The sequence below is a fragment of the Cydia pomonella genome, chromosome 1, assembly GCF_033807575.1.
Source record: "Cydia pomonella isolate Wapato2018A chromosome 1, ilCydPomo1, whole genome shotgun sequence".
Lineage (NCBI taxonomy): Eukaryota > Metazoa > Arthropoda > Insecta > Lepidoptera > Tortricidae > Cydia > Cydia pomonella.
The window spans coordinates 27867658-27882783 of NC_084703.1; the positions used below are offsets into that span (position 1 = coordinate 27867658).

The 15126-nt window shown below is 36.1% G+C and overlaps 1 protein-coding gene across 2 annotated transcripts in view; it reads right to left on the bottom strand.

Moving 5' to 3' along the window:
• Positions 1-15126, bottom strand: part of LOC133527696 (actin nucleation-promoting factor WASL-like) — a 51913-nt gene that overhangs the window by 29338 nt on the left and 7449 nt on the right. For both annotated transcript variants that reach the window (XM_061864832.1, XM_061864823.1), the window contains exons 2-6: positions 9221-9448; positions 9020-9119; positions 4951-5121; positions 3527-3640; positions 2984-3166 (exon numbers count right to left, since the gene is read on the bottom strand). In XM_061864832.1, the coding sequence (XP_061720816.1) occupies positions 2984-3166; positions 3527-3640; positions 4951-5121; positions 9020-9119; positions 9221-9448 (796 nt within the window). The remainder of the gene's footprint in view (positions 1-2983; positions 3167-3526; positions 3641-4950; positions 5122-9019; positions 9120-9220; positions 9449-15126) is intronic.

A 15126-nucleotide genomic window follows, 5' to 3' on the forward strand; every position in this document is an offset into this window, starting at 1 on the left:
ATGGATACGACGGATCGACGGATAAACACTAACGTATGTAATGTAATTAAATGTTTGTACCGATAGCTTCGACGAATCATTTTTGCTATTTTTGCAGTAGGTAAGGGACGAAACAGTGTTTGGTATACTTTGGAGGAGTATGTACCTCATCGATCCATACGGATTTGTCCATTTTAAAAACGATTAGTAGATAGTAACTTAATTATGTAAATAAATTTCTCTTTGTTCTGAAATTCAATTAATACGTCGTATTTAATTGACATTGTCAAATCCAATATTATGACAGCTAATTTTTTTCGTCATGAATGACCATGGCATTTCACCTATTGTGCCGTAAAATTGGTAAAATCACAACATTTTTTAAATTCTTTTGTTTTTTTTTTAAATAAACTATATAAAATTTATATGAATATATTGCAGTGTTCAGTAAGCAAAATACTTCCAAATCATATGTATAATTTCAGGTTTTATAAAAATTAAATGTTGTTAATTAGTATCATGTTAATAACTGTAATACCCTGTCGCGTTCAGCCTTCAAAATGAACCAAGGTCTAAAAGAAAAGTTCATTTGTAGCAAGGGCGGATCCACCGTTGTGGGCACGATGGGCATGCCCACAACCCTAATAGGGTGCCCTATTAATTCCCCGAGTAAAATTATGCCGATTTTTGTTTCGCAGATGCTATGGCAGAGGAATCTTTGTAAAAATTTCATAACACAGAGTAGTTGGTTGGCTAGCATTGATACGCGGATTTACTTTTCGTAAATTGATAGTTTGATAACTATCACGCTTATCCAAGTCGAAAACAGATCATCTGGTGTTAAAATTCTCGCCACCATGAGTCCTAGTTATTTGTAAAAAATAAAGATTATTTACTTACAGAGGCAATTACTTTTAGCTTATAGAGTCTTAGAAATCTTTAACATTCACAAATATTAGTACAATATTTAAAAATAATGCCAGCTTTTAATTTATAGCTGTAGGAGTTCTTTTAGCGTAGTTAGTGTAGCGTTTATCTATCTATGTATAAAAAGTGCTCCATATAGGTAGACTGCAATAAATCGTTTGCGATTTTCGATATTATGCCGACCCGAATGTTGTAAGTACCTACCGCAATTGCTAAATTACTAATTTAACTGTTAGTTAAAGTTTAATTAAATTGTCACTTTATCCGAAAATAACTTTAGTCAGCAAGTTCAAAATGTTGAAAAATTTAGATACAGCTCCTAAAAATACAAGTGGTACCTCATTAGATTCGGAATAAGTAATGTCTAGATAAATGTATTCGAAGCGTATATTAGCATTAGCACATAAACAATTGCAAAAGTTTAAAAAAATATATTCATGAAAAAATAGGTATGGTATTTCGTTTTTAGCCGAATCTCATAAACTATAATACATTTAAGAAATGGAAATAAAATATTCCTAAAGAAGTGGAAATTTCCAATAAAAAATCCCGAGTACTATAACTCTGTTCATTGTAGTTTTCATTTACCGCTGAAAATAGCACTAAGTTATGGAATAATTAATTTAAAAAAAAACTCGTTCTTACGTCATTATCGTAAATGAAAACAAAAAAAAATTTCAAATATTTGGCGTAAAAATATTTCGGTTATCGGTGCTCTTCTTAAATACATACTAAGCAATATCACGCTATAAAAAAAAAACAATACTTTGTTTATAATATTGTTTTATATTTAACAACTTTACCCTGATTTTTTATTTTTGTAAATTTTCACTATTATTCTGAAATTTCACACAAAGTATTAATTTTATTAAATTTTTTGTGGCGTGATCTTGTTAAGTGTATAAATAAGATGGGCTCCACGAAGTGAAATATTTTTACGCCAATTTTTATAACATTTTTAAAAATTTACAATAAAGACGAAAGTTTGAGAAAAAAGTGTTAATTAATAATTGCCTATCTTGTTGAAAAAACTACCTTTAAAATAATATTTAATTTTCACACCGCGCGCGCATCCCGAAAATGAGGCGCAGTGGGCTATTTTTAACGTTAAATTAAAACTATAATGAATAGAGTTTAGATTACCTAGAGTTGAATTTTTTATTGGAAATTTATCTCTTCTCTATAGTATTTTTTAAACGGGAAGGGTACGCTGATAGATATCATCTCCATACAATTTACCTATATCCTAAAAGCTCCAAATCTCTGAGAATGAGAATCTATCAACATCCCCTTCCTGTTTGAAAAATACTATAGGAATCTTTTGTTTTCATTTGTTAAATGTTAATAGTTTATGAGATATTGACAAAAAACAAAATACCATATTTTTATAAATTTGCAATTGCTTGTGCTAATAAACGATTCGAATTCGAATACCTTTTTTCTAGTTATTGTTTCAATTGCAATGAGGTATTTTTCAAGTATTTTTATTTATATTTTTGGCCATTTTGAACTTGTCGACTAGACTACTCAAGGAAATATTTAAAAAAATGTATAAGTAAAATAAAATAAAAAATTACTCTACTAATAGTTCCTTAAACGAAAAGATTACTCTGCCAAATGAAATTCATACAATAATTGTTCTGCCAGTATTCTGCTAATTAACACAAAAGCGAATTGAAAGGTATCTGAACCAAGACTAGCAAATGTCGACTAAAAGTTAGATCTACGAATAAATCCCTCTATGAAACGTTGTCTCGAGAATCGAGTATCTGCGAAAAATTGATAAGGTAGCCCCCTAATAGCCTTGTGACGTCACACTTTCAGTCTATTGAGATCGGTAGTACGATCGTTTAAGACTTGCAAGAGTCATGATTGTTCATGAACGACTTCGGACTCCGACTCGCACTTGGCTGATTTTCGGGTGGCTGTGCTGTGACCACAACCTTTTTTGAGGGCTGGATCCGCGCCTGATTTGTAGCGATGTTCACATTAGATGCGAATCCGCACGCCGCTCTGGTGTGTGAGCGAAACATCGCTATAGGTATAATAAAAAGTTGATTTGGTGTGTGTAAATAACCTTGTGCGGGCGCGGGGTCGGGCTTGTGCAGCTCTTCCTTGACGGCGTCGACGCCGCCGTGCTCGTTGATGAAGTCGTAGATGAACTGCCGCGTGCTGGAGTCCTCCAGCTGCGACGCCGACACGCCGGCCATCGAGAAGAACGACCGCATCTCCTCCTCCGGCAGGTTGTCCAAGTCAAAACCTGCAACATCCATCACCATATTTACTAGCTGACAACAGCTAGCAGGTATAAGGCAGTGCTAGAAGAGCCCCCTGTTTATTGGCGCGTAATACCTATATAAAGGAAAATTTTCAATTTGGGCCAATATATGGCAAACTACAATGCGCAAGAGAGCATGCGTGAGAAGTAGGATACAAACTGGTTTTAGGCGTACAGCGTTCGTTTTCCATTTCGGTCACGAGGTGGCAGTCTCTCTATACTACCTATACTATATAAATCAAGGTACGACAACATTATCGCTTTATTACTAAAGTAATTTTGTTTGGGTGCTATAACCGATGGAACATGTTTCGGTTCAGTTTATGTAGTATGTGACTGTACCTTTGTTAGCGTCCCACCCGACGTGGGATATATGCTTGAAGTCTTGTGGATTTCCAATGTCAGCTTTTGTGATTTTTCTCATCTTTGGTTTCTTGCTGGTATTCTTCAACATACCTGTCACAAAAAAGTAATATATACACCGTGTCTTTATTGAATACCGTTAACTTCGGGGAATGGGTAAGTTAAGTACGTTTAAGGAAAGTAAATGGCATAGATAAATTAAAAAATATATACTTTTCAACACACTTGCTCAAAACGACGTTCTTATTCCACCGATTATTGGCTCATAATCCTAGATATTAAACACGCGTGCTATTTCAGTATATTATAACACTCGTGCGCATTCATTATATTTTCGGACTCAGTTAAGAAGGTAACTGATTGCTAATAGTATGCATGGAAACGGAGCCTTCTTAATTTGGTCGAGTAATACATTTTTTTTTACCAACTGTTAGGTTTCAAATGTCAGTTCAAAGAGGTTTTATCACACCAAACATAATTTATAGATTAAATAATCTCGTAAATTGCATTAATGAAGAAACATAACATTTAATCGTTTAATCTCCATACGTCGAATAGAAATATATCGCCGTTTATCGATTTCGTTCGCGCTTTTGCCTTGGGCGCGCATTAGGATCGAGCGTAAAAAGAAATAACGCGCCAGCCATTTCACGTATTTGTCATAAAATTGGAATAGATTTGCATGATTTTAGTTTATATATTGACAAAAATGTCATTTACAAGTATTGAAAATGAAGAACACATAAAATTGACGCTGCCAGTAATACTAATAGAGGCAAGAGCCGAAGACGATAGCCTTTTACCATCAAAATCGGGTGAAAAATAATTGGCGGCATATGAAACTTTTATTCAATGGAAAGTCAGCAATAACGTTCGGTATTTCTTGGAAATCGTGTTGGTAGCTTACTTCAATGAACTAGCGAATAAGTGCCTACAAGCCCAGCACGCTTTGGTGCAATTATTCGATGTTAAAACTGTAAGCCACCAGTTTGTAAATTGTACTTTTACTGTTTTGACAGAAAAAAATCTTATTTAGAAGTTTTGTTTTTTCCTCGCAAGTGTGTTGAAAAATGTCGTATGAAACGCGAGTGCATTGATCATTACCCACATCGGCTTTCTTATTGCGCGCTCGCTTATCGCCTAATATAATATCGCCTCGTGTATGATGACCAACTTAGCACACTTGTATCATAATGTACTATTACTTTATTGTTTTTTTTTTTTACTTTTTTAAAGTAATTAAATGTTGCATATAACGTTGACTCAACCCAATTGAAAACTGTGACATATCAATGTCATTTCGAACATCGATCGTCCTTACGTTTAGTAGCAAACGGATAACGGATTACGATGGTGGCGATGGTCATGTAACATCGTAAAATAGTAGATTCTGTGAGATTTACCAGATGATATAGATTTAAGAGGCGGCGCGGGCACATGGTGCGGCATGGGTGCGGGCGCGGGTGCGGGGGCGGGCGCGGGCGGCGGGCCGGGTGGCGCGGGCGGCACGCCGTTGTGGCGCGCCGACTGCTGGCTGTTGGCGCGCGACGCCAGCATCGACCGCTGCCGTCGCTCTGCGACAAATAAATATACATATTTTGTATCATATCATTAGTGGTTTATGTGACTGCTACATAATTAAAGGCATTAAAATACGAGTGTTGTTTTAAGTAACGAACGAAGCGAGTTTCTTAGAAAGACCACACGTGTGTTTTAATTCCTAATTATGTACACTATTTTATTGAGGCTCGCGGATATGAGGTGAATGTCACTACCAAATCGATTTTGATATAATAATAATAATGAAGCCGAATGATATAATAATAAAAAATAATTAGATATAATAGAAAAAGGCGATATAATTTTAAAAATAATAAGTAATTGTTAAATAGAATGTCAACAGTTCGTATAATAAAGGCTTTAATAATAAATAATAATAATGAAGCAATTACAACACTTTCACAGATTCAACATCAAGAAATTTGTTGCAATAGGTCAGCCATTATTTACGGATTTTAAAGGCGTCATATAGGGTTTATGATATATGTATGTAGATAAACATATTTGAATCGCCGGTACACTCATCTCAACATCGAAACATCTCTGCTTTTAAGATTTATTTCAATGGAATAAGCTGCCAAAATATAAATAATAAAAGTTATAACAATTGACCGAGCGTCTCCATTTCAACTTGGGCAAAAATACTTTCGTATGTCCGGGTGTTCTCCTCCGCAGGTCAAGAGACGGGTGTTCTCCTCCGCATTTTCTGTCGGTTCGTTTTTTGGAAAATGTTACAAATAGCGGAAATTGATATAAATGACTTTGAGTTCGCTGTGATAAATGATAATTTTTAATGACTCAACGAAGTATTTTGTACATTTTTAAGCTGATCGCGAGAACTATGGCTCATAGAGCCACTAGTTGTTTAAGTTTTAAATTACAGCTTGTAATTTTAATATAACCGCGAATTGAAACAAATAGTAAGTTTCAATGCTATGAAACTATAAAAAAATGCCTTAACTAACAGAGGACAATTAATTATTGATTTTTATAGTCATCACTTGTGACTCAGTAAAGGTGACGTTTTAAATAAAACAAAGTTTAAAAGAAAATTATTTTATAAGGAAAAATAAGTCGTATTTTTGGTTTACTAATGAATGGCCAAAAATCTTTTCCCAAAGTTTCACTGCCCAAACTATTATACCCAAATTATCATTTCCCAAAATAAATGTTTGGTAAAACAACTTATCCCAATTATTATACAGTTAGCTAAACCCTTTTTTGGCAAGTTATTGTTTAGCAAAAAATTACTTCGTCAACTTTCATTTTACCAAATTATTTAGTCAAATGTACCGTTAGCCTTTCATTTCCCAAAATATTGCATGGCATACGATTTACATCTCAATAGAGCGCTATAGTATTTATATTATTTTTCTTTAATTGCGAATATTATTATTTTTGCTTTCTGTTGAAAAGTGTAATCATATTTATAATATGTATGATGATCTTAAATTTACGCGAATGGATGTGATTTGGTGAACCATAACCGTTAAAATAGTATATCTAATAAACTTTTTAGAATTAGATATATTTATTTGAACATAAAACAAAAATTCAGTAATTAAGATTCAGTAAACAATTTAGTGTAGTGTGACTGGTAAATTTTCTATTAGATAGGATGCTAGTTAGGAAGACTGAATTAAGTAAGGTGTGTAAAGCGTTTTAAGCACTTAGACATATTAAATACACACCTTATTTAATTCTATCGTCCTATCTGGCATCCTAACTAGGATCCAAAAAATAATGGCGTTTGGTTAGTGCTGTTACTAAACGCGGTTTCAATTTAGGAAATAGTATTATTAGCACAATCGGATTAGGGCCAACCTCGAAATCTCTGGAACAGTCATGAAATTTGGTATGTATACAAATTAAAGGCCCCTTTTTCATGCCCACACCATTTGACATTTGGGGACTTCGAGGAATCGCAGCCATCTTGGAAGATGTGTACCATCCAGGAGAAATTTGCCTTTTACTCAAAATTCACGTTCTTTATGTAAATAAGGTGTAGGGCAACATTAAAGCTTATTAAATTCTACACGAAAAAGTCCTTGATATCTTTGCGGAAAAAATACATCTTGTTATAGAAAATACTTGCTGGATCTAAGTTTAGCGCTTATACACTTCCAGGGGACATTCTCTTAATAGGAAACTCGGAGGAATATGAATTCAACTTTTAACTATATATTTGTACGTGATATACCCTAGTATTAACATTTTACTCGACTGCGACTTAACCAGAAAGTAGGGTTATTTGTTTAAGTACTGATGATTCAGTACACCCTGTAGCTTAAATATATGTAGTAAAATGCTGGTCACTGTTTTTAAGCAGTAAATTGACCTTGTTTGAGCTGCTGACGTGAAAATTATATAGTAATCGCGTTTAGTAAGAGTCTGACTGCACTAACTAGAAACATTTTTTAGGATAGTATTTATGTGTGGGTTGGTTCACGTTTGCAGAATTGCGTCCATTGATGTATTAATTGTAAATTAATATGGTTTCACATTTTGATGGTAAAAAATATTGTAGATATAAAATATGTCTTTGCCATTACTTTAAATAGTAAATGTTTTTGGTAGAAACTGAATTATAGTTTCATTATTTTTGATATTAAATATATTTCATCATTTGTTGGTTTTATATTTTGGAATACGTGTATAGTTTTATATAAAATAAAATAAATTATCATTATATATTTCTTCATAAAGCGGTACCCCCCAACTTGCATTTAAGTTATTTATTTATTTTATATTTGTCCGTTAGGTCTTCTATGAAGAAGACAAAAAATTGGGACAGGTTTTTCTCGGTAAAAACGGAAAAAGCACGTGAATCTGAGTAGAATTAACTCGTCATATAAAAAATAAAAACTCTAACACAAAAAAAAAAATACATATTTAAATATAGATACTTATTTGCCAAATTTGCGAAGTGACAATTAAATCAAACATCTTTTTAGAATAAAAACTTTGCCTATAAAAAAGTTTGTTAAATAAGTTTTTTCTTAATAAAATTTGACAAAATAAAATTATGCCAAATGATAATTTGACCAAGCAAATTATTTGCGAAGTGTAAATTTGCCAAAGATTAATTTGCGAAATGAAACTATTGCGATATGTTTATTGGGAAGTGAAATAAGGCGAGAAGTACTTTGGCCAAACGGAAGTATTTTTTTTGTAAAACATGAAAGTTAATTCATTTCGGATTGTACCTACCATAGAGAAATAGGTAAATACGTTTAGCATGCTCACTCCATACATCGATATAAACCCATTTATGATAAGTTTTAAGCGAGCTATCTATGCATATATCTAGTCGTTTTTAGGGTTCAGTACATTTGGTATAATTTTCAACTAAATCAAAGATATAGACGTAGATTTCATCTAAATCGGCGGTTATTGATTCCTCATACAAACCTACACATCCGTTTTCATGGAATGGCGTCAATATGATACCATAAATGAATTCGGCATCCCCGATTTATACGATACCAAACTTGGCCTAGTAGCTTAAATGATATAGATATCAAGTTGAGTAAGATCAAGAGATAAGAAGGATCGTGGTCGGCAGGAGAAGTGTTATTTTTTCATCTACATTCAATTTAGTGAAAACCCTGAAAGCAAGCGCAATGTTGGCCTGCCCACAACAACTATATTACATTGGTAAAGTCATTCCATACCTTGTTATCACACGATATAGCGAAGCTTGTCATTTTTTTCAATGCTGTTTTTATGACCTTATAAAGACGTGGATTGTTTACAGTTTTAATATGTGTAGGTCGAGGGAAAATAAATGTTTTTAAAACGTGTTCATAAAAAAAAATTTTAGGTCAGAATTTGATTGAATTTTAACCGCATTATGATTTATAAACTTCACATGTATTATACTTCCTGTGTACAAATATTAAAAAATCAAACCTTCACGCTTTTGCTTCCTTAATTCAATCTTCTCAATGAGGATATTTCTGAGGACCTTCGCTTCATCTTCATTGGCAAAATTAAAAGCTGTCATATAGTCCTGAAAGTTAACAAATACATTTTGTAACAGTCTAAACTATTTCTCAAAACAACCACATATTCAAAACGATTTTTTCCATTAAAACAAAGCTAAGTGCTTACTTCAGCTTCAAACGTATGCAAATAAGGCCTCGGGTGTTTATATTCAATCTGCAAGTACACTTCATGTTCCCATATCATTGCCTTCCTGTAGAGGCAGTAAATGCGGAAGAAGTACGACCGCTTGCTGTTGTCCTTCACCAAGCACAAGATGCCAGTATCCTTTTTCTTCCATTCTGAATGTGCTGGTCCCTCTGTAGTAAACAACTGAACTACTGCCGTTGCTAAGCTCTGCAATAAAATAACAAGGACATTATTATCTACGTATCAAGCTAAACAGCTTTATCATAGAGAAATATAAATAAAGAAAGAGTGGTAACTCCATACATCAGTTTTCTTACCATAACGCGAGTTATTTCGTAGTCGACATCTAGCGTCCAGTAGCGGAATTTATCAGTACTGCTAGTTGACAATAGATGTCGCGAATAATGAAAACTCTAATGCTCAACAAATTTCAGCTAATATTATAACCGGGTTAGCCAGAACTCTATTTTCAACTCCATCTTCTGCTTGTAATATTAGTTTTAAACTGTCTTGGCAGTATAATTTTCTTAAGTCGCGATACTTGTGAAGTCTGGGCTATAACCGCGACAATCGAAGTTCTGAAGTTCGTCAATTGCGGGCATTTTTCTGTCACTCTAATTACGTCTTAGAGAGAGTAAAAGAGAAAGATCCCCCACAATTTGCGAATTTCGATTTTCGCGGTAGGCCCCCTGGTGTCAAGTAGCTGTACTGATAAATCCACTACTTGATGTTAGATGTCGACTACGGAATAACTCGCGTTTTGGTAAGAAAACTGATGTATGGAGTTACCACTCTTTCTTTACTTATATTTCTCTATGTCAAATATATGGACCGAAATCTACATTCTTAGTATAAAAATTGGTATCAGTATTTTTATTTTTTGCCTTTAAGTTCTACGCGGCTGTCTACTTATTGTCTAATACATCAACTTTTTTATCTTCTTTCATATCATAAGTTCCCTACAATATGTTCAGAAGCGATAAGCTAATGGCTTAGACTCTGTGCGGAAAGAGAAACGTCGTGGCAGAAACGGGAACTAGCATTATCAATTTTATATACCAATAAAAACTTCGCTGTCTTATAAAAAGTAAACAAACTTCTGTCGTTTATATGTCATTGTGGATTTTTATTTACAAAGGTTTATGTATAAAATAACGTAGATACGGGGTAAAACCATACATAAGTAATTCCACAAGGGAAATAATATTTGATATTATACAGTTTTGTCAGCGGGAAAAACGAGCTATAAGTTTGAAATCGAAACAAAAAGTCATAGAACGTGTTTCCGCTATGACGGGTATTTATGCTGTATTAAATTATTACCAATTTTAATTTATTCCCTTAAGTAGTTAGTCTCTGACACAAAATCACTACGTTTATTCATTAAAAATATAATAATTTACATGAATAAAAAAAAGCAAACTTGGCATTTATCAGCTGATAAAAAGCACGTTGTAAAAATACTACAACAAGTAATTTATATCAGAAACTTTTCCTTTACTTGCGACTCACACATATAATGTTTGCAACATTAAGGTGCGACCAGACCGCAGCTTAAAAAACGGTCACAATACGGAATCGCAGTGACGCGTCGTATGCGTACCGTTTTTGACGCATGCTCCCCACACCGCTGCTTAAAAAACGGTGACGGTACGGAATCGCAGTGACGTGCTTCACGCGAATCTTTTTTGTTCGCAAAACAGTTGCGTCTTTTACGTCACCGGTGTGGTGTCTGCCATAAGATCTCCGTGTAATATTTTTTGCGATTTTAACGCAGATCAATTTACGGTGCGTCAGCGTATTTTAAGCAGCGGTGTGGGGAGCATGCGTCAAAAACGGTACGCATACGACGCGTCACTGCGATTCCGTATCGTGACCGTTTTTTAAGCTGCGGTCTGGTCGCAACTTTATATACATTTCACGAAATCACACAGAAACTGCCTCACTCAAAATATCACTCCTAATAGCCCTGGCACTTCAGCCCCCATACCTTACGCCACTAACAATCCAGCTGTTCCATTTCATCTTCATCTCAGCAACTTAAAACATAGTATCCCAGTAGTTAAAAGAGTCCCGCGTGGCGCTTGAATCATTGTAGCAACCAATCTTTCCAAACTCATTGAATCATGCATAGAAAATAATAGCATCGATGACTGGCACAATCTCCCCCTGTTCTCATACCGCACGCTTCACTTCAATGAAGATGACTCTAATACCTCACTTACACATAAAATTAAAAACAACTGCTATAATCAAACTTTTCCGCCCTCCACAACAAACACACATAAGAATCCGAGACTATTTGATCGCCGAAAGCATATTGAAAACAAAATCAGCGACGGGGATTTAAAAGGTGCAGCCAGTCTCCTTTTTACAAGCGACCCGCTGTCGCCAGACAATCTAGACACCCTTCAGGCCTTACAGACTAAACACCCTCCAGCTCCTTCAACCCCATATTTTCTCGACCCACCAACGGCTAGCCAGGTATGTCTCCAAATCAATAGTAAAGAAACCCTCGATGCCATTGCTTCTTTTAAAACTGGATCCGCAACAGGCCTAGACGGAATCTCACCCCAACATCTGAAAGACCTCATTTCACATTCTTCAGGCGATGTTGGTGAACAGCTTCTAAATTCCGTAACAAAATAAATAAAATGTATACAGGAAACATTAACCCTGACATAGACATCAAACAAAAAAGACGGAGGGGTGAGACCAATAGCCGTTGGTACAACACTTCGGCGTCTCGCATCTAAATTAGCAGTTCGGCATATAATATCTAAATTAAAAGCTCATTTTGAACCGATACAACTAGTCTTTGGCACCAAACGGGGGTGCGAAGCAGCCGTACACTCCCTGCGCACGTACCTCTCTAACACGACTTCCGAAGTGTTGATCAAAATCGATGTTAAAAATGCCTTCAACTCGGTAAATAGAGACATCCTGCTGACAGAAACAAAACATAACCTACCCGAAATTTACAACTATCTCCTATCCTACGCAGATCCTACAAAAATATTATATCGCGAAAACGTGCTTTCTTCAGAAGTTAGCTGTCAGCAGGGTGACCCGCTCGGGCCAGCAATATTCTCTTTGGCAATTAACCCTATTATCAAAACACTAAATTCCAAATTTAACGTGTGGTACCTAGATGATGGAACCCTGGATGGAAAGAGGTGACGTAGATACTGTTTTTTCCGATCTGTAAACAATCAAGACCAAGTTAGGAACATAGGTCTTGAATTAAATTTTAGCAAATGTGAACTGTACTTCCCAAATTCCATCCCTAATCACAATAACATTGAACGAAAATTCAACTCCCTAACTCCGAACATAAAAATAGTTAATCGCGAATCACTTTTCCTCCTGGGGTCTCCTATTTTCAAAGACTCTTTACCAAATTATATACAAAATTTAATTTCTAAATTCAAAAACTATTCAAACCGTCTCTTCGAATTCTCGAAATAAGCCCGCAGTACGCAATTTCAATCCTTAAATTCTGCCTTTTTGTCCCTAAATTGACATAAATCATTCGCTGTAGCCCTATTTGGAAATTCGAAAATATTATTATACCTTTAGATGACCTTATCAAGTCGACTTTGGAATCCATTCTCAACATTCAGGTCTGCGACCATTCCTGGACCGGAGCATCCCTACCCATCCGTCATGGTGGGCTAGGGATCAGAAAAATTTCTAGTGTATCCCAGCCAGCTTTTTTGCCTTCAGTCCACAGCTCCGCAAGTCTCATAGGAAAAATCCTACAGGGTTTGGATGAAGCCAAGAAAGCTTGGTCAAGTGCTTGCCCGAGTAAGGACTTCCCAACTCATCCAAATTACCAAAGGAGCTGGGGCGACATCATGTGCCAAATTTCAGTTACTTCCCTCCTAAGCCGTAGTACAGGTCGCGAACGGGCCAGACTACTGGCTTCGGCGTCGAAGGAGTCCGGTGAGTCGCTCCGGGCGTATCCTTCACCAAACACTGGAGCCTTCCTCACGCCGGACACCCTCCGCATCGCGACCTGTCTTCGGCTTGGAGTTCGCATCTGTGCTCCACACAGGTGCCCTTGCGGTAGTGAAGTCGACGAATTAGGACACTACGGGTTATCCTGTCAAAAAAGTGCTGGCCGCTTTTCGAGGCACGCCGCACTGAATGACATAATCCGCCGGTCTCTTGCATCCGTCAACGTGCCAGCTCTACTGGAGCCAACTGGCGTAGCCAGAGACGACGGCAAGAGACCGGACGGTATGTCCCTGATTCCCTGGAGTTTGGCGCCGCGGGACGAGAGGAGGGAGTAGTCTTGTTTCGCGGTAGATTTATTTTGATGGATTGTGGTAGTGGCGCCCCCTGCGCAGTTCCACGTAATATTCCCTATTCTTTCTTTTTTCTTAGTAGGTTTACATTTCCTTAGTACGTATACCTATTGTAGGTAAATTTGTGTAGGTAAGTGTGATAGTTTAGTTCAGTTTGTTGTTTATACTGTAGGTAATAGATAGGTTTTTCCATGCATTATTTTTACTTATTTTCCCTATGATTTCAAAAGGCTCCAGTTTCCCCTGAAGGTCTGTTTCTCCATGTCCATAAATAAGTCGCAGGGGAAACTCTCAAATTCGCCGGAGTAGACCTACGACAGGACTGTTTCTCCCACGGTCAGTTCTACATATGTGGCGTGCTCCCGTGTAAGTTCACCTAAAAGTTTGGTTCTATTGCTACCACCTTCAAACATGGCAAAAAGATTCATAACACTTACACACAAGTCCAAACAACAACAAGAACAACAACAAGTCCAAAGTTGTTGAACACTTAATGCATTTTTCAGAACATGATTCTAAATCTAATAATCGCGGACAAACATACATACCTACATGCGATCATACAAACATACGGGTCAAACTGAGAACCTTTTTTTTTGCTTAGTACGCGGGCGAAACCGCGGGAAAAAGCTAGTTTATTTATATAACTTTGGTAGAAGGGGAAATGGCTGTAACTTGCGTGAAAACTAATGCCTGTGCTAATTCATAGGAATAGGCCACGCTAGGCTCCTCTTAGTGAGCCGTGGTAAAACGCCGGTATAACGGGACTCAATTCACTCATGATCTTTAGTGTCGTACTATAATTACGTGGCAGTGTTGTCAGCTTAGCAAAATAAAATAGCACTGGCATGTAGGGATTGCAATCCGGTCCGGCGGATCCGGTAATCCGGCCGGATCCGGCACTTTTCAGGACCTACCGGATCCGGTAAAAATCACCGGATCCGGTAAAATTAAAAAATGCCTAAATACAGCACGCGCTGTGCGTTTTAGAAGAGGAAAAGGCGACGGATGAGAGATATGTAGTTGAACAAAACAGAAAACGAATGAAAAAGTTTAAATTTAGTGAGATAAAAATATATTTATTATGAAGATGACTGGGAACAGGAGAGGATTTCTTCTTCTTTATTGGTGGCACGATATGACGATTACATAAATACTGTAACAGAAGGAAAAATTAAAGAATGGAGATGCCATGGAAAGAATTTTTAATTTATGCTAAAGAGAAGGTTAATGTTATGTCATAATGTTGTGATAGGAGATTAAAACCAAACAAATGAACGGGATTACGTCGGCGGTTCTCAACTGACTAGAGTTGGGCTCATCAATATGTGTGAATGAATATTTAATAATATTGATAATGTTTAGTTTACTTCCATTATATATATATGTATATGATAAATTATAGATTCTTTTTTATTCAAATTTAAGAGAGAATCTTTTATCTTTACAATTTCATCCAATCTTATGCAATTTCCTTTATCTCCTGGTACGTGCTACTCTACGTCTAGCCAATTCTTTATTTGATCCATGTATTTTTTCTTAGGAAGTCCCTTTCCGCGATGGTTTTAAATCCTA